This window comes from Saccopteryx bilineata, chromosome 2 (genome assembly GCF_036850765.1).
Source record: "Saccopteryx bilineata isolate mSacBil1 chromosome 2, mSacBil1_pri_phased_curated, whole genome shotgun sequence".
NCBI lineage: Eukaryota > Metazoa > Chordata > Mammalia > Chiroptera > Emballonuridae > Saccopteryx > Saccopteryx bilineata.
This window is the reverse complement of record NC_089491.1, coordinates 171,394,999-171,411,992: the sequence shown is the minus strand read 5'-3', so window position 1 is coordinate 171,411,992 and position 16,994 is coordinate 171,394,999. Positions and strand designations below refer to the sequence as shown.

At 51.4% G+C, this 16,994-nt stretch overlaps 2 protein-coding genes across 2 annotated transcripts in view; one reads left to right on the top strand and one right to left on the bottom strand.

Moving 5' to 3' along the window:
• Window positions 1-2,179, top strand: part of PDE1B (phosphodiesterase 1B) — a 29,020-nt gene extending 26,841 nt beyond the window's left edge. Inside the window, exons 13-16 of the mRNA XM_066258505.1 lie at window positions 171-279; window positions 786-916; window positions 1,407-1,526; window positions 2,035-2,179. Of these exons, the coding sequence (XP_066114602.1) occupies window positions 171-279; window positions 786-916; window positions 1,407-1,510 (344 nt within the window). The 3' untranslated portion in view covers window positions 1,511-1,526; window positions 2,035-2,179. The remainder of the gene's footprint in view (window positions 1-170; window positions 280-785; window positions 917-1,406; window positions 1,527-2,034) is intronic.
• A 1,802-nt stretch (window positions 2,180-3,981) lies between these two features.
• On the bottom strand, window positions 3,982-14,314 carry PPP1R1A (protein phosphatase 1 regulatory inhibitor subunit 1A). The gene is made up of 7 exons (XM_066258504.1): window positions 14,061-14,314; window positions 10,372-10,432; window positions 9,321-9,358; window positions 8,947-9,010; window positions 5,969-6,118; window positions 4,982-5,088; window positions 3,982-4,461 (listed from the first exon to the last, which is right to left on the bottom strand). The coding sequence occupies exons 1-7, from the start codon at window positions 14,142-14,144 to the stop codon at window positions 4,456-4,458; spliced, it is 510 nt and encodes a 169-aa protein (XP_066114601.1). The 5' UTR covers window positions 14,145-14,314; the 3' UTR covers window positions 3,982-4,455.
• Window positions 14,315-16,994: the final 2,680 nt, after the last annotated feature.

The following is a 16,994-nucleotide window of genomic DNA, read 5'->3' as shown; positions in this document are numbered from 1 at the left end:
GGGAGGGGTTCTCTGGGGTCACAAAGACATCCCTAAGGCTGCCCCCTTGAGAACTTGTCAGGTAAAGGTTACTCTTTCCCATGCTGACCAGGGTCACAGCCATGTCAGCCATGTCCTCTACCCAACCCTCCAGGTAGGATACCTTCATGATGTTCCTCTCTTCACTGCAGGTTTCATTGACTTCATTGTGGAGCCCACCTTCTCTGTGCTGACTGATGCGGCTGAGAAGAGTGTGCAGCCCCTGGTGGACGAGGACGCCAAGTCTAAAAACCAGCCTAGGTGAGGATGACTGGCGTAGCCGGTCTCCCGGTCTGGGCAAAGGAAGAGGGCTGACTCGCGGGGAGGAGGCACAGCCATGGTGGGGGTGGTGAAGCAGGCTACTCCAAACACGGGAACCCCTCTGCTGTGTGTCATGCGCGGGGTAGGAGGATGGGACTGTGGGACCAGAAGCACGTGACCTGCACCTGTCTTCCCCTCCACCATATTTTTGTCTCTTCCATCAGCTCTGTCTTTATTGCCTTTCTTCTAATCTTGTTTTTATTTTCCTTGTAAGAGGGAAGGTATGGAGAGGGAGGTGTGAAATCTGAGAGGAGAGTGACAGGGACTTGGAGGGCATCTAGCAGAGGGAAAAGAGAAGGAAGAGGCTCCCTAAACCTCCTCTTGGTCTTCCACCCCCTCCACTCTGGGGGCTGTGAAGGCAGTTTTGAAGTAGGCTGGGTTTTACCTCTGGAGTTTGTGTGTGTGTGTGTGTGTGTGTGTGTGTGTGTGTGTGTGGCTTCTTCCAGCTTCCAATGGCGCCAGCCTTCTCTGGATGTGGAAGTAGCAGACCCTAACCCTGATGTGATCAGCTTCCGCTCTACCTGGACCAGATACATTCAAGAGAACAAGCAGAAATGGAAGGAACAGGCAGCGAGTGGTGGGTACTATTGTGGGGGTGAAACCTTGGGAGGCTGGTGGCTAGTGGAGTAGTAGCAGGTCCATTTTCCTTAAGCCCCTGGTGCAGCCCTTTGACTCCTGGAGTTGGGAATGGAGCTGGTCAGACTAAAGTTAGAGCATAGGGAAGGCTGACTAGCTGATAGGCCTGGACTGTTCTAGAATGAGGACTGGAGAGAGGATAGGGACAGTCATATTTCATAACCCAAGGGCCCTGTGTATATTGTGAATAGTGCTCCTGTAGATCTGGGTCACTTGGTGGCCCTGGCTGGGAAATCTCTTCCTCTGTGTGGGAGTTGAGGATTGTGAGTTTCAGCAAGGCTGGGGAGGCTTTCCCCAGGGGGCAGGCTGGATGCGGCTCATCTTGAAGGCAGGAGGATGCATGAGAACTCTTACTTTTCTTCACATACTCCTTGGGTTCTGGGGAAAACTACTTCTGGGTCTGGTCCCAGCTCCCTCACACCCCTCTGTAGGCATCACCAACCAGATGTCCATTGACGAGCTGTCCCCTTGTGAGGAGGAGGCCCCGCCCTCCCCTGCCAGAGGTGAACACAACCAGAATGGGAATCTGGACTAGGCTGGGGCTAGCCCAGGTGAGTCTGTCATGGTGCGGCAGGGCGCAGGCAGAGCTGGGTGTCTAGCAGGCCATTCTGAAGAGTGATCTCCTGGGTTCAATAGATGTGAGGCTCTCCCTCCTTCCTTCCAGGCAGGAAAGTGGAGGAAGTGAGCACACAGAACTGAGTCAGGGCATGAGTGGGAAGCAGAGAAGTCCTTCCAGTTCTTCTGTCAGAGTCTCTGCAGTTGGGAAGCAGGTGGCTCTTCAGAGCAGAGTGGGGCCTGAGCCAGGCTGCAACAACCCTGTATAGCACCTTTGGGAGGATGCGGGACAGGAGCCAGCCAGGGCACAAGGTTCCGTGAGGTCAGCGGGCATGACTTTGATTGCAGCTCCTGCTCACACCTTGGCTGGACCCTTCTGCAAGGCGTTTTGGGCACAACTATAAGTGGGACTGAGTGGGGATATAGGCAGGAGTTGGAGAAGGTATATCAGGCTGGAGAGAAAGGCAAAGGTCAGAGCACTGAGGCTTCTCCCTCATCCCCCAGGTCCTCACTGAATCCAAAGTGTTTGATGTCATCAGCACCATCCATCAGGACTGGCTCCCCTACCTGTTCCAAGGGAGCGTGGGGGTCAAGGAACAGACAACACACATGAATTCCAAATGCCAGAGATTGTGGGGTTGGGGGAAGGGCCCCTTGGGGTTGGGGGAAGGGCCCCTCTCCACCTGACACCCACTGGGCTGTACTTTAATTTCCCAGCAGCAAGACTGGGGAACTTCAGGCTCTCAATGGTCACTGTGCCCACCCCCCTGCCTCTGGACTCCCCCATGGCCAGATGGCTCTCTGGGAAAGGGGAGATTCCTGGAGGTTTCCCAGGGCCTTGGGGGGGGGGGGTCAGAGATTCCAGCGCCTGGACCCTCCCCCTTCCTTTATGCCTCCAAGTTTCTAAGCAATACATGTTGGGGGTTCCCTCAGTCCCCCACCCCAGATCTTAGCTGAAAGATCTGGGTCCCCCTTTTCCTCCCCTGGGTAGGGCTGGAATAGGATAAAAAGCTGGGGGGTTTCAGGGCCCTATGTGTGGGGAGGGGAGTGGGTTCCTTCAGGGCATGGCATCTTTCTAGGGTGTGGAATAGGGAGACAGCCTCTTTACCCCAAACCTGCACTGCTTCAGCACCATCCCCATCTCAGCCCCTTGTAGCCTTTCCTCTCTCCCATTCTCTAATGGCAACTGCAGAAGATGACCAGGGGCCGAGAGATCTTTCCTGGGATCCTCAAGAGCGCAGGCCTGGTCTAGGCTCCTGGAACTTCTCATCTGCCTTGGCTGATGCCGGAGCCCTCTGCCTCCTTCCGTGCCCCTGGGGTGGGGAGGCCCCCATCTGACCAATGTCTGTAAAGTGTTTTCAGTCTCCCCAGCAAAGCACCTTCAGGATGCATCTTATGAGAACAGGCAGGAGAGACCAGCCGGGTCAGGGTATAGGGTACATGGTGGGGGTGAGGTATAATCCAGTAATACTGTGTTACCAACGGAGGATCTCTTCCCTCTCCCCCTCCAACACTGGCCCAGCTGCCGGCACCAAGAGGCCCCTCCTCTGGGACATGGGGAGTGGAGGGTGGAAGGCAGATAGGGAAGGGCTCAGGGCTGCTGCTGTCACATCCTCTGAAGACAGCCCAGCAGGCCCCTGCCTCTTCCTGTCCGCAGGCTCCTCTCCCCTGCCTTGTCCCAGGAAAGGCTCAAGTCCAGGTGACTGCCCTTCTCCTTTCTTGTAAATACCAACCATACATTTGTACAGTGGGCCCTGTTCATGTGAAGTCCATATTCATGGTCTCTTAGACCCTGCCACCTTGCCACCTGTCCCTCCTACCCAGCCCCAAGTGGGGCAGAGATGCATGTGACTCCCCCTTGGTCTCCCAGCATCCTGCTAAGTCAGAGATCAATAAAGAAAGGAGACCAGGCATGGCTGTGTTTGGTGTTCACTAGGTGGAAGCCTACCGCGTATCTTCATGTACACTGTCTCTTTTAAGCTTGGTAAAATCCTGGTGTGGTCCGTGTTCTCCATTATATATAGGGGGAGAGCTGAGGCCCAGAGAGGTGGGGTCTTGCATTGGGGCACACAGTAGGCAGTGCAGAAGTGGGACCTTAAACTGCTAAGGTTCTTTATTTCTCTCCATCATATGCTTCTTAAGTAAGGAGGGGCAATTCCTTCCCTCCCTCCCTCCCTCCCTCCCTTCCTTCCTTCCCCCTTGGTGTGTAGGACAAGGGGGAGAGGTGACTTCCCCAATTCCCAGCAAGGGCCTCTTAGTTAACAGTCACTGTATTCTCAGTACATCTTTACTAACAGGTGAAAAACTGGGGTAGTGATCTTCTCACAAGTGGGGGAAGGAACACATCCTGAAGCTTTGAAATCATTGAAGTTTTGAAGGCAGGCAAGGAGGCATCTGCACAACCCCCTTTCCCATGGTACTGCCAAGGTGCAGTTGACTTTTTTGGTGCAGTTCTGACTTTTTTCCAGCAGATGGTGCTCACAGCAAAGTCACAGTTGGACCAGCCTTAGCGCTCCAAGTTACGTAGCTGATGTCTTCAATAGGAAAAGAGAACCTGGGCCTGTTCTTTTTTCTTGGTACCCAGGGAGCCAGTCCTCCCATCTGTCTGACTCCCATATCTCTCACCACAGCAAGTAAGGCAGGGTTGGAAAAGAACCCCCTTCTCAAGTCTCCTGCCTAGCTTCCCAATTTCCCCCTTCCAGAGGTAGCTGGGCAGAAGGGTAGGGGGCTGCAGAGAGGGCAGGGCCAGAAGGGAGGGAGAAAAGATTCTCTAAGTCGTTAAAGAAGTAAAATGCCAAGAACCTAACACCAAATTTATCACTTTTTAAAAACATAAGATTTTCCCCTAAAAGTGAAGAAATAAGAAACAAATCCAGTGTCCACACACTCCCAACTGCAGTCTTATATCCAGGATATCTCTCACTCTCAGACCTGTTGTGGGGCAAAGGGGCAGAAAGAGAGTGTGAGTGAGAGGCCAGAAAGGCCTGTTGTCCCTTCCCTTGCTGGCTGCTTAACCATCCCATTATTTAAGCTTCTAACTTCTGATGAGTGACACCAGCTCCTGCCCCTTGTCCAGTCTACACAGGAGAGGGTGGACTGTAAAATCAAAGCTCACGAGGTTACTGTATCAAAGCCTCCACTCCAGGCAGGACCACTGCTCACCCAGCATGGACAGAGGAGGATCTCCCTCTGGGTTCCAAATGCCTTTTATCAGAAAACCCATGGTCTATTCCCATCACCTATCGCAGGAGCCAGAAGCCCTAACACAGAGTCTAATCTCAATCCCTCCTGCTGCAGCTTCTCGTGTGTCCATCCTCTTGCCATGGAGAATAGTTCTTCATGACTAAAGCTGGTGCTTTGCTCCCCTTTCCCTGACTCCAGATCTCAGCCCTCACCGTTATCTACATGGCCTGCTCTCCTGTGGACCTGCAGCCCAGCGCTGGGGGCTTACCGAGTTGGTTCCCTGGGAATCCAATGGCGATATATGGGTTGAAGGTTCCTCTGTGCTGGGTTTCTTACTGCCTCTCTCCTGAGTGTTTTGGGTGGATTCTGCAGGCTCTAAGGAGGGAAAATGGGGGGAGGGAGGGAGAGGTGGTTCGTGAGGGCCCCACCCATGCCCCAGTGATCCCTGAGGGTAGCCATGAGCAAGCTGGGGCAATTGGGCAGGACCAACAGGGTTTTCTCTGATCGCAATTCTAACTATAGGATCACTATGTTTTTTATTTTAAAATTTATCTGCAATCAGAAATTTAAAAAATAGACCTCCAAAAAAGTTTTAAAATTTGGGTACAATCTCAATGTGTGGTTAAATCTCACTAGAACTGATACAAAACTATTTATAGTCTATTTATCCCACTTAGTGGGACAATTCATGTCACTGTAGAAATATTAATGTGTTTGCTTACAGGGTGCTTTGCTGAGGGTATTAGGTAATATACAATATATATACTGTATTACCTTCATAAAATTGGAAAAATTCTGGCTTCTGGAATAATTGGGATAAAGGCTATAGACATGTATAAACAGCATCCCCAGAAGTTCCCATTTATTACACGCTTTCTATGTCTCAGCTACTGGGCAATCTCATTTAATTTCACAAACAACCCAGTGAAATAGGCAAGGCACCCCCACAATCAGTTTATAGACTGTGGTTAAATAAGTTGCTCAAGGCCTTTTAGCTTGGAAAGGGCAGAGCAGGGATTCTAGCCTGTGAGTGCTGTTCCCATTATGATGGGTTCTCCACACAGCCACAACAGGAAGCTCTGAGGTCTAGTTGGAAGGGGTGGGGTCATTCAGTAAGGAAAGGTATAGAGATGCAAATACGTGCAGATATATCCATATTCTGAAGATGGTGTCTGGTGTCTGGTTACTACTAGATCCCTCCCCACAGCGGTAAGGCTCTCCCTTCCCGGGCTGGTCCCCCCCAGCCTGCACGTACTCTGCACTTCAGTGCCCAGCCTTGAATCCACTCCTGCGTCTGTGCTAGCAGGTGGGCAGGTCTCCTGGGTCTCCGTGCTCTCAGCGGCTCCCTCAGGCTCCTCTCCCTGCTGCTGTTGCCCCAGGTGATGTTCAACCATCATCTGGAGCTCTGAGGGGCACAGAGAAAGAGAAGGAACATTGGACATGACTGCCCAGAGCCTCCGCTGTGGACTCCCAACTTCAACAGCCCCACTAAACGGCTATCACACACAGCTGATGTGGTCTGATGTTTCTGTCCCCTTAGGTCTGAACAAGGAGGGATTTCACTAGGCAATCAGGAGGGGTTAAAGCTAGCCAATAAAATGTATTTCCTTTAAAGGTAAGAAAGGTGTAAGGAAGAGCCTTCAGGAACAAAAATCCTAACCTGCTGGGATAATTGGTCTCTCTTGGAGGCAAGAAAAAAGACTCAAATTAGAGTCAATATTTGAAATAAAAAAGGCATGGTGCTGCCTGACCAGGAGGTGGTGCAGTGGACAGAGTGTGAACCTGGGACACTGAGGACCCAGGTTTAAAACCCCCAAGGTTGCCAGCTTGAGCGTGGGCTCATCTGGCTTGAGTGTGGGCTCACCAGCTTGAGCAGGGGGTCACTGGCTTTAGCATGAGATCACAGAAATGACCCCAGGGTTGCTGGCTTGAGCCAAAAGGTTGCTGGCTTGGCTGGAGCCCCCCACTCTAACCTCAGTCAAGGCACATATAAGAGACAATGAACAACTAAAGTGCCGTAACTACAAGTTGATGCTTCTTATCTCTCTCCCTTCCTGTCTGTCTGTCCCTGTCTGTCCCCTCACACCCCGTCTCTTTTGCTTAAAGCAAAAAACCAAAACAAACAAACAAAAAAGAGGCATGGTGCTGGCATAAGAACAGTCACATAGACAAATGAAACAGAATGGAGACCCCAGAAATAAACCACATCTATATGGCCAATTAATTGACGACAAAGGAGGCAAGAACAAACATACAATGTGGTAAAGACAGACTATTTAATAAATGGTGTTGGGAAAACTGGACAAACGTGCAAAAAAAAAAAAAAAAAGAAAAGAAAAAGAAACTAGATTATCTCTTACACCACATACAAGAATAAACTCAAAATGGATTAAAGACTTAACTGTGAGACCCCAAACCATAAAACTAGAAGAAAACATATCTGTCAGTAAACTTACTGACATTGTCCTTAGTAATATTTTTTCTAATATAACTCCTTGTGTAAAAGAAACCAAAGAAAAAATAAACAAATGGGGCTACATCAAACTAAAAAGCTTTTGCACAGCAAAGAAAACCATCAACAAAGACAACCCACTGAATGGAGAAAGATATTTACCAATAATACATCCAATAAGGGGTTAATATCCAAAATATATAAAGAGCTTATACAATTAAACACCAAAAATACCCCCCAAAATCTAATTAAAAATAGGCAAAGGAGCTGAATAGACACTTCTCCAAAGAGGACATACAGATGGCCAATAGACATAGGAAAAGATGCTCAACATCACTAATCATCAGAGAAATACAAAAAAAACCACAACGAGATACCACCTCACACCTGTCAGAATGGCTATCGTCAATAAACCAACAAATAAGTGTTGGCAAGGGTGTGAAGAAAAGGGAATCTTTGTGCACTGTTGGTGGGAATGCAGACTGGTGCAGCAACTATAGAAAACAGTATAGAGGGTCCTCAAAAAAGTAAAAGTGAAACTGCTTTATGACCTAGCAATTTCACTTCTGGGAATTTATCTGAAGAAATATAAAACACTAACTTAAAAAGATATGTGCATTTCTTTTTTCACTGCAGCACCATTTACAATAGCCAAGATATGAAAGCAACTTAATTGTCCATCAATAGATGAATGGACAAAGAAGTTGTGGTTTATATATGCCACAGAACATTGCTCAGCCATAAAATGAATGAAATCTTAAAAAAAAAAAAAAGAAAAAAAGAATGAGCCTGACCAGGCAGTGGCACAGTGGATAGAGCGTCAGACTGGGACACAGAGGACCCAGGTTCGAAACCCCAAGGTTGCCGGCTTGAGCACGGGGTCACTCAGTCTGTTGTAGTCCCTTGATCAAGGCACATACGAGAAAGCAATTAATGAACAACTAAGGTGCCGCAACGAAGAGTTGATGCTTCTCATCTTTCTCCCTTTCTGTCTGTCTGTCTCTATCTGTCTCTCTCTGTCACACACATACAAAAACGAATGAAATCTTACCATTTGTGATAACATGGGTGAACTTAAAGGGTATTATGCTAAGTGAATAAGTCAGACAGATAAATACAAATATTATATTATTTCACTTATCTGTGGAATCTAAAGAATAAAATAAATGAACAAACAAAATAGAAACAGACTCATAGATACAGAAAACAAATGGATGGTTGTTAGAGGGGAAGGATATTGGGGGACTGGGTGAAAAAGGTGAAGGGATTAAGAAGTTCAAATTCGTAGTTACAAAATAGTGGTGGAATGTCAAGTGCAGTGTAGGGAATATAGTCTATAATATTGCAGTAACTATGTATGGTGCCAGGTCAGTACTGGACTTACCAGGGTCACTTTGTAAATTACATAAATGTTTAACCACTATGCTGACCACCTGAAACCAATATAAAATAATGTTGACTGTCAACTGTAATTGAAAAAAATAGTATTTGAGTACCTCCTATGTGCTATGCACTATGCTGGGTCAGTTCATGTATTTTCTTTAACCTAACTACCATAGTGAGGTAGTATTTGAGGCTCAGTAGGTTAATCTGGTTCTCCAAGACCACCAAGCTAGTCAGGAGGCTGAGCTGAAATCCAGCTCAAGTTTGTCTAGCAACAACCCACTATAGTAAAGACAGACTTCATGATTTCCCAAGGATTCCTTCCAAAGGGGTCATCAGGTCAACTGTACAACCTCAGGCACAGAGGGGAAGAAAGAAATGAGGAGGATCTTCCAGACCTTTCATTGTAGGTGTGGTCCTTGTCACCTTTTTCCGTTGCCGTGGAGACATGGCGAAAGTGGACTGTGAAGAACAGAACACAGGTGGATGCCAGCCCTCTCACCTGCCTCCCCTGCCTTGCCATGCTTTTGGGGGTAGGGGTGGATTTCAGAAAGTGAGGGAAAAAATTCTTGCTCTTCAGCCCCCAAAATGGGGAGCAAGGAGACTGTGTGTGGGGTATGTTGGGGGCTGTGCATGTGTGTTCACTCATGCACATTTGGGGGTCGCAGAGAAGAGGGGGTCACAGGTTATATAGATGGAGTGTTCTGGGGAATAATCCCCTAATGAGTCTGTGGGTCCCCAGGGCTGGGCTGAGTGGGAGGGGCCAGCTCACCTTGAGAAGGGGGTTGGGGATCCGGTCTTCATCTATCTCTGAGGGGATCCGGGAAAGGAGAAAGTGAGGAGGATGGGAAACCCAGGGGGTCCCCCAGAGCTGACTTCCAAGTCTCTGCAAGTCACCTCTGTCCTGATCTGTTCCTCACATCTGCCCCTCGGAAGTTAGCCCCGGTGGCTGCCCAGGCCACTCCATGCAGCCTCCTGCTGCTCTGCTGACTGGCTTTACCCCTGCACCTAGTTCTGTCCATGACTCTACATACAGGTTTATCTGTGTCTACATCCTTGCCTCAGACCCAGGGGTTCCAGAGTTTGGGGTTCCTTTGCTCTTTTCCTTCCTCTGAAGTATCCACAGTTCTTTCTCCTTTCATCCATTGTCCTACCCCAGGTCTAGAACTGAACCCTGTGTGGGAGGGAACATTGGTAAGAGAATAGTGAATTTATCCTGTGCAGGGGCCAGGAGGGTACAATCATTTTCAGTAGTTGGAGGAAAGTGGTAGGCTCAAGCATCCTGAATGCCCAACCTAGCTTATTAACATGACCACCTCCCTTCCACTCTCCTGTCAAGCTTCCCATGACATTCTCTGAGACCTTGTTCTTCCCCTGACCTTGATGGGGACACTGGTGACCAGAATGCCAGCTGCTCCCTGAGCTTTTTCTAACCATTCCCTCCCCTCTGGGGGCTGTGAAGATAGCTGATGGAGGCTGACCCTCCTCTTCACAGCTGTGACAGCCTCTGGGGGTGGGGGCAGCAGCATTTCAGTTGCTGGAGAAACCTGGAAGGCTGTTGCAAAGCAATCAGCACTCACTTGACCACCCCAATTCCTGGGGACTTAAGAACCAGGTGGTCTCCCTCCCCTTCATAGCATTGCTCTGTCTTCCCTGAGCAAAGGAAATCCTATTGCTAATCCAACCAGCAGTTTTCTGCGTCCAGGACTGAGGAGCTCTGACTGCTCAGATCTGCCCTTCTCTCTAGCATTCAGCCTCTCTCATGGGACCTAGCTGTCTTCAGCAGCTCCTGCTCCCTTCAGCCACCCATCCCTGGGAATTACCTGGGGATGACTGGTCACTGGTCAGCACGAGGGTGGCAGGGGTGGGGCGACGCCTCCGAATCTGAGGGGAGAGGTCAAGTACATGTGGAAGCATTAAAGCCACACCCAACACCACTCAGCAACATAATCCAGGACAGCCAGTTAACACACCTTAAAAAATGTCATTTACACTGAACCTGCTGCCCTCCCAGGGTAGACTTTCTTGGTCCCCTCTCTGCTGGGGACCCAAATGACCTCTCCCACTTCCTGCATCCCCTACCCCCTTTCTGTCTGTGCATCTCCTCCTAGTCCTGGCCCCAGCTCTCCACCTCAGCAGCTATATTTGCTCTAGTGTATTGATCTCTGGCCCTCTGTCCTTCCGTCCATCCTGATCAATGGTCAGAAATAACCTGAGAGGGTGCAAGGCTCTCCCCTCAGCCTCCCAGCCCACCCCTCAAACAGACATTAACCCTCTATGGTTCAGCACCTGCAGAGAGCACCCCTCCATCCCCACCCAGCCTGGGAGGACAGCACAGAAAAGGTAGGTCCAGATGTGCATTCCCCTGGCCTGTGCCCCTCATTCCCTAAATGTCCTCCTATCCTTGGACACACTGCTTTTCTGATTTGTTCAGAAAATATGGTCTGTGGAAATACTTGTCGCAGTAAAAATAAATGAGGACGAGTCCTAGGCAGGACCCTGGTCAGGGCCTAAAGCTTGCCCCGAAAGTCTTACTTTGGGCTTCAGGTCTCAGTGTAAGAAATTAACATATAAGAGCTGATTGTTGGGCTTCTGAGCCCCTTTCCCCATTGTTCTTTTGTCATGCTGCCAATAAAGTTGATTGTTGTTGAAGTTGGTCCAAGGACTCTTGGGTCATGTAGTATTTCCCCTTTCTTTGGAGAGTTTTAGGAGCTTGGAAGAGAGGGGAAAGGTGAGGCTGGAGCCTCTGTAGCTCCCTCCATGGCAGCAGAAGGCAGGGAAGGCTAATGGGACTGGGTGGGACAAGGATTCAAGTTATTCAGGGCTGTAAGGTGTACAGTGAGGACACTGAATAATCAAATTCTTATCTTTATGTGTCCATTATTCAGTATCATTACTACGGGGGTGAGTGAGGGTGGTAAGATGCTTGCCCTTCTCCATGTCCCAAAAATGGGTGCCAGCCATAGCAAGAAAGGCGGTGTCTGTCTGAGAGAAAGACTCTCCCCAAAGAAGAAACGGAGGCTCGGAATGGGGTTATGATGAGGTAGGGCATTGATTTCTCAGGAGAATTCAGGGGCACATGTTTTTGGCATTACCAGTCCGTGTGTGTGTGTGCAAGAGTACACGCATGCACCGCACAGACATTAGCTGAGGCCGTCTCTGGCTGTTTCTGGTGCAGCTGTGCAGTGTGCCGGCAGGCGGGCATGTGTGCTTCTTGAATGTGGGTGGGCACCATCCTTCTAGAAGGGGCCTCCTCCTCTCTATTTCTTTCCTGCCCTGTGAGGGGGGTGATTGTGGAAAGGACAGGGAGAGGGTGGGGGTGCAGATCAGTGGGAGCTGGGAACCTGGGAAGGAGGCTTCAAGTGTGACAGAAAGGGTCTTTGAAAGGGCAGTGGGACTCAGATCTCGTACAGGTTGCTTCCTCAGCCAATTTCCTTGCCTTGGAAAGATTTCTAAGGACTCGGTGTCCTTGAATTGTGAGAAGACAAAGTTAGACTTCCAAAAGCACCTCTCAGCCTGTGAACTGCTAGGAAACGAGTAGGTGCTCTCTCTTCTCCTGCTTGCACTTATCCCAAACCTTAGCTCTCAAGGAAGGGTACCTGGTGCCTCTGCCTCAGACTTATTTCCAAAGCCGCCATGCCAAGGACCTGGTAGTTGTGGGCACCCCCAGACCATGCCACTCTGTGCTCCCTAATTCAGACCTTCCAACTGTTTTTTGCCCTCACATTTAGTCTGGGTTAGGAGTTCCTGCCAAAACTGGACCTTTTTTCCTACACTCTGGATAACACAGCTGAGGTCAGACTGCAGGTAAAATTTCAGGCTTGGCAGACAGATTTCTGAAGATTAGAGAAAAGCAGGTTCAAGCCCCAGCTTTATTTTTCCCTCTGGCTTCTTAGCACTGCCTCCCCCCACCCCCCATCCCTGACCAGCTGACCTACTCCTCACTCCATCACACACCTACACCTGCCTCCTCTAACACGAAAGGTGTCAGGCAGTGATACCTGTTTGTGCCAATGGAAGGCAGTTCTGCTTGAAATCTCACCCCTAACCCCAACAGTCCACACTCATGGGTCCTTTTTCCTAGATCTGAGCTTACCTTTGCCAGGCTCCTGCCTCCAGGCAGGGCAGCCTTTCCCCTGACCCCTGGGAATGCTTCCCAGACTCCCGCTCCGGGCTCTCCACCCTCCTCATCCTCAGGAGCTTTGCAGTCTCACCGCAGTCCCTCTACTGTCCTACATCAGAGGTCTGGAGATGCAGCTCCCCCAGGCCAGGGGGAGGATGGAGGCAGGTACCTAACCCCTACTCACACCTGGGAAGCTGAAGTTATAGGGAGAGAGTGTGAACCTTCCTTCTCCCTTCCCATCCAGACCTTATTCTACCAAACAGCTGGATCAACAGAAAAACACTCTCAGCTCATCCTGAGAGGTCACAGTGTTTCCTCAGGTGGGGGAGGCCCAGCAGAGCCCTGGTTGCCATTGGGGGAACTGGAGCACTGACCTTGTGGGAAGGGGGATGATCAGGTAAATGACCAGAGAACATAAAGAAGATGGAGAAATAAGCAAATGAGCAAACATTTGGCAAACAGGCTGTAGTAGTGACCACGGATGGTCACCCTCTCCACTCACACTCACTCTCCCTGAGACACACACTGGCTCGCACACTCTCATGGGCTCTTGTGGCTCTGCCAGGCTGCTGAGCTAAAAATAGCCCAGGCCAGGAGGCTGGGCCTGGCCTTGGACTCCCACCCCTTGAGCCACGGCCAGTACAGTGCTTCTCCCCTGCTTGTCACTGAACTTGAACCCAAGCCTCTCCGAAGCCCCTGTCTGTGGTTTCCCAGTGTCATTTTCTCCATGCCGTCCTACTCCCCACTCCGAAGGGCAGTAGTTGGGAAAAAGGACCCACGTGTCCAGACTTGCAGAGAAGGGAGCCTCAGTCTGCAGACTGGAACACCCTTCGCCCCAAAGCTCCAGCCCTCTCATTGTTCCCCAGCCCTTTCTAGTTCTCATTCCCTGGGACCCAGCAGGGTCGCCCCCAGTTAGGAGAGGACTGGGAGGGCTACTTCTCTTCTTTCCACTGCTACAACACTAGGTTCCCTCCATTACCTACCCTCTCCTCTCACCCCTCCCGAGCTGCTGTAGGTACCCGTTAGCGCCCCCGCCGAGCTCAGAAACTCTGGCGGGGTTGACTGGGTGGAGGACGCAAGATTGGCGAAGGCGGGAGAAGTCGTGTCCTCAGGCAACCCCCTCCCCCAGGGCTGGGGAGGCAGGGAGCGACTCCCGCGGGGACAAGCTTCGAGTGGAAGCTCTTGTCCTTCTGTCTGTCTCGAAGATGCAAAGATAGGGACGCGTGGCTCCGATAGTGGGGGAGGGGATAGAAGACCCCCAAACTGAGCGGATCGGTCCTCAGAGGCACGCGGCTAAGGGAGGACGTAGCGGGGATCTAGGCTCCTCTAGTCCAGGGATCCCTCGTCCTTGGCTGGGCGAGTCCCTTGCCGCCCCGCCTTGCTCCGCACCTGCTCCGCCGCCTCCGGGTCAAGGTGCGGCTCCAGCAGCGGGACCGTGAACTGGATCTTCCGGGGGCTGTTGTCCGGCTCCATGGTTGGGTGGCGGCCGCTGGCCCGCGCTGCCGAGGGCGGGAAGGCAGCGGGACTCCGGGCTGGGGCGGGTGCGCTCCCTCTCCGCTCCGCTCCGCTCCGGCCCCAGCCCAGCGCGCTCAGCTCGCGGCCCCGGAGCCTCTGCGGCCGCCTATTGGCTCCGCACCCGCCCCTCACCCTTCCCCCGCCTCCCCCAACCCCGAGCCTTAACCCCGTCGTGGCTGCGCTGCGGGCTGTGGGGGTCCCCACCCTGCGGGCGGGCGAGCAGGCAAGCGGGGTGTGGCTGGTCGTAGTGGACAGCCCAGGCGGGTATGCAGGTGTCCTCGGAGTTCTGGGCAGGGAAGGGGTGGGGAGCGGCTACCTAGAACTTCTCCTAGCCGAGCCAGGTTTCAGGGATTGGGAGGGTGGAGGGACACTGAGAGAGGAGGCAGCAAACGCGAGAGGAAGGTTTTATTTATGATCTTAAAGGGATTTGTCTCACAGAGAAAAGAAGGAAAGGGGATTTAGGCATGCAGCAGGAAAGAATAAAGCTAGACATGAAGGAGGGACTTTCCCTTGAGAATAAGACACTAGAAAGGAGGTGGAAACTTGGAGGGGAGGTTGGCGCGCGGGAGGGGGGGGGGACGGGTGCGGGGCGGGGTTGGTGTCTGGGCACTGGTCCTGGGCTCCCTGGGCAGCAGGGAGGGGAACTGAAGACCGAGGGTATCCAGAAGCCAGAGCCTCTTAAAAAAATTTTTTTTTAAAAATATTTATTGATTTTTAGAGAGAGAAAGGCAGAGTCGGAGAGAGACAGGAATATCTATCTGTTCCTGTACGCATCCTGACCCGGGAGCATTCCTGGATGACGCTGTAACCAACTGAGCAATCTGGCCAGGGCCAGAACCTCTTTTTGAAGTGCTGGTGACAATGGGTAGAGGGCTCAGGGAGAGAGGACCATCTGGGACTTAGCAGAAGGAGTAATGGGGGTGGGGAGCCAATAATGCTTGTGAAATAGATTTCTGTTTCTGCTTGCTAAATTATGGGGATGGGAAAGCAGGAGAAAGGCCTGCAGGAGGATGATGCTGTGGAACAAAGAGGGAAACTCCTTTGGTGGGGTGTTTTGTTTGCAGATGGCCTGGGTTTCCAATTTTATTACTGGCAGAATAATGAGGTGACCTCCTGTAACTGAAGGATGGAGGATAGACTATGTGAAGAAACTTACATTTGGTGTAGGACCAAAATATCAATCAATACTGGAGAGTAAAGGAGATAGAATATTCCTAGGAGCTGTGGGCACTATGGCAGGGGCTGTGGACCACTGGAGAGATGGAGGAGAGGTGCTGGGGCACTGGAGAGATAGAGGAGAAGTGCTGAGGCTCTGTAGAGATAGAGGAGAGGTGCTGGGGCCCTGGAGAGATAGAGGAGAGGTGCTGGGGGCACTGGAGAGATAGAGGAGTGGTGCTGGGGGCCCTGGAGAGATAGAGGAGAGGTGCTGGGGCCCTGGAGAGATAGAGGAGAGGTGCTGGGGGCACTGGAGAGATAGAGGAGAGGTGCTGGGGCCCTGGAGAGATAGAGGAGAGGTGCTGGGGGCACTGGAGAGATAGAGGAGAGGTGCTGGGGGCACTAGAGAGATAGAGGAGAGGTGCTGGGGGCACTGGAGAGATAGAGGAGAGGTGCTGGGGGCACTAGAGAGATAGAGGAGTGGTGCTGGGGGCCCTGGAGAGATAGAGGAGAGGTGCTGGGGCCCTGGAGAGATAGAGGAGAGGTGCTGGGGCCCTGGAAAAGGGCAGGTATGGACATTCTTTGGGGGGGGGGAAGGACTTGGGGGAGGGAAGGGCACAGAAGGGATCAGAGCCAGAGATGTTTCTTTTGCTTTAAACTGAGCAACTGGAAAGTTCCATACAGTTCAATGCCTGCTTCTCTGGGCATCCTATGGTCATTCTCTCCTGTAAGGGGTCAGCTTCAATCCTTAGTTGCCTCCTCTCCCGGGCAGCTCTTCCTTGGTCTGGATTTCTCATGGTCCTTTCCCCTGTTACCTCCCAAAATAACCTCTTTGCCCTCCTCTCAGCCATATCATTTTACACATGCTAGACCCAGCTCAGTTTTCTCAGGGCAGTGCTGGAGTTGTAGGGACCCAGTGGGCCAGCCAGACCTGCATTTGCTGTTCATTGGTCCCGGTTTTGCTATCATTTGGGCACCAGGACCCCCTGCACCTATCGCCTGCATTTGCAGGGTTCCCTCGTTCTGTTTTTGAGGTAGCAAGGCCTGGTTTCCCAGCCGAGGAGACAGCTGATTGGAGTTCTTAAACCCCCTTCAGGTCAATTTCTACCTGCCCCTTAGAAATGACAGCAGAAGGTGGGGGGTTTGAGGGCAAGAAGCCAAGAGAAGGATGGGTTGGGGATACAGGGCACGACGGGACAGGTCTTTGCTCTGACTTCTCCACTCATCCACGACCTAAGCGCACACACACAGAGCAGAGTCCACAGTAGCCTTTAAATAAATGAGTTGTCTATCCCCTGGAACTTGAAGCCAGAATTCTCACAGCCTTATATCTGGGGCCTCAGACTCTCCTTACTGAACCTCGGTTTTCTCATTTATACAGTGGACAGAAGAGCCTCTCTACCTGATAGGGTACCTGGCACACAGAGCCCCCTGAACGGATAGCTGCTATTTTTCTTTATGTCGCTTTGTCAAGCTCCAGTGTCTCACACTCTTTGTCTTGCAAACTATAGGTCAGGAGAGGGGTCCAGAGAGTTCAGGCTTTGGAGAGATGGCTGATAAGGGGCTGAGTGATAGGAGAGGTCCCTGGAGCAGCGGGTGCTGGGGTGGAAGCAGAGGAGGCGAGAGCAGGGAGAAGGTGGAGGGACAGCTCCT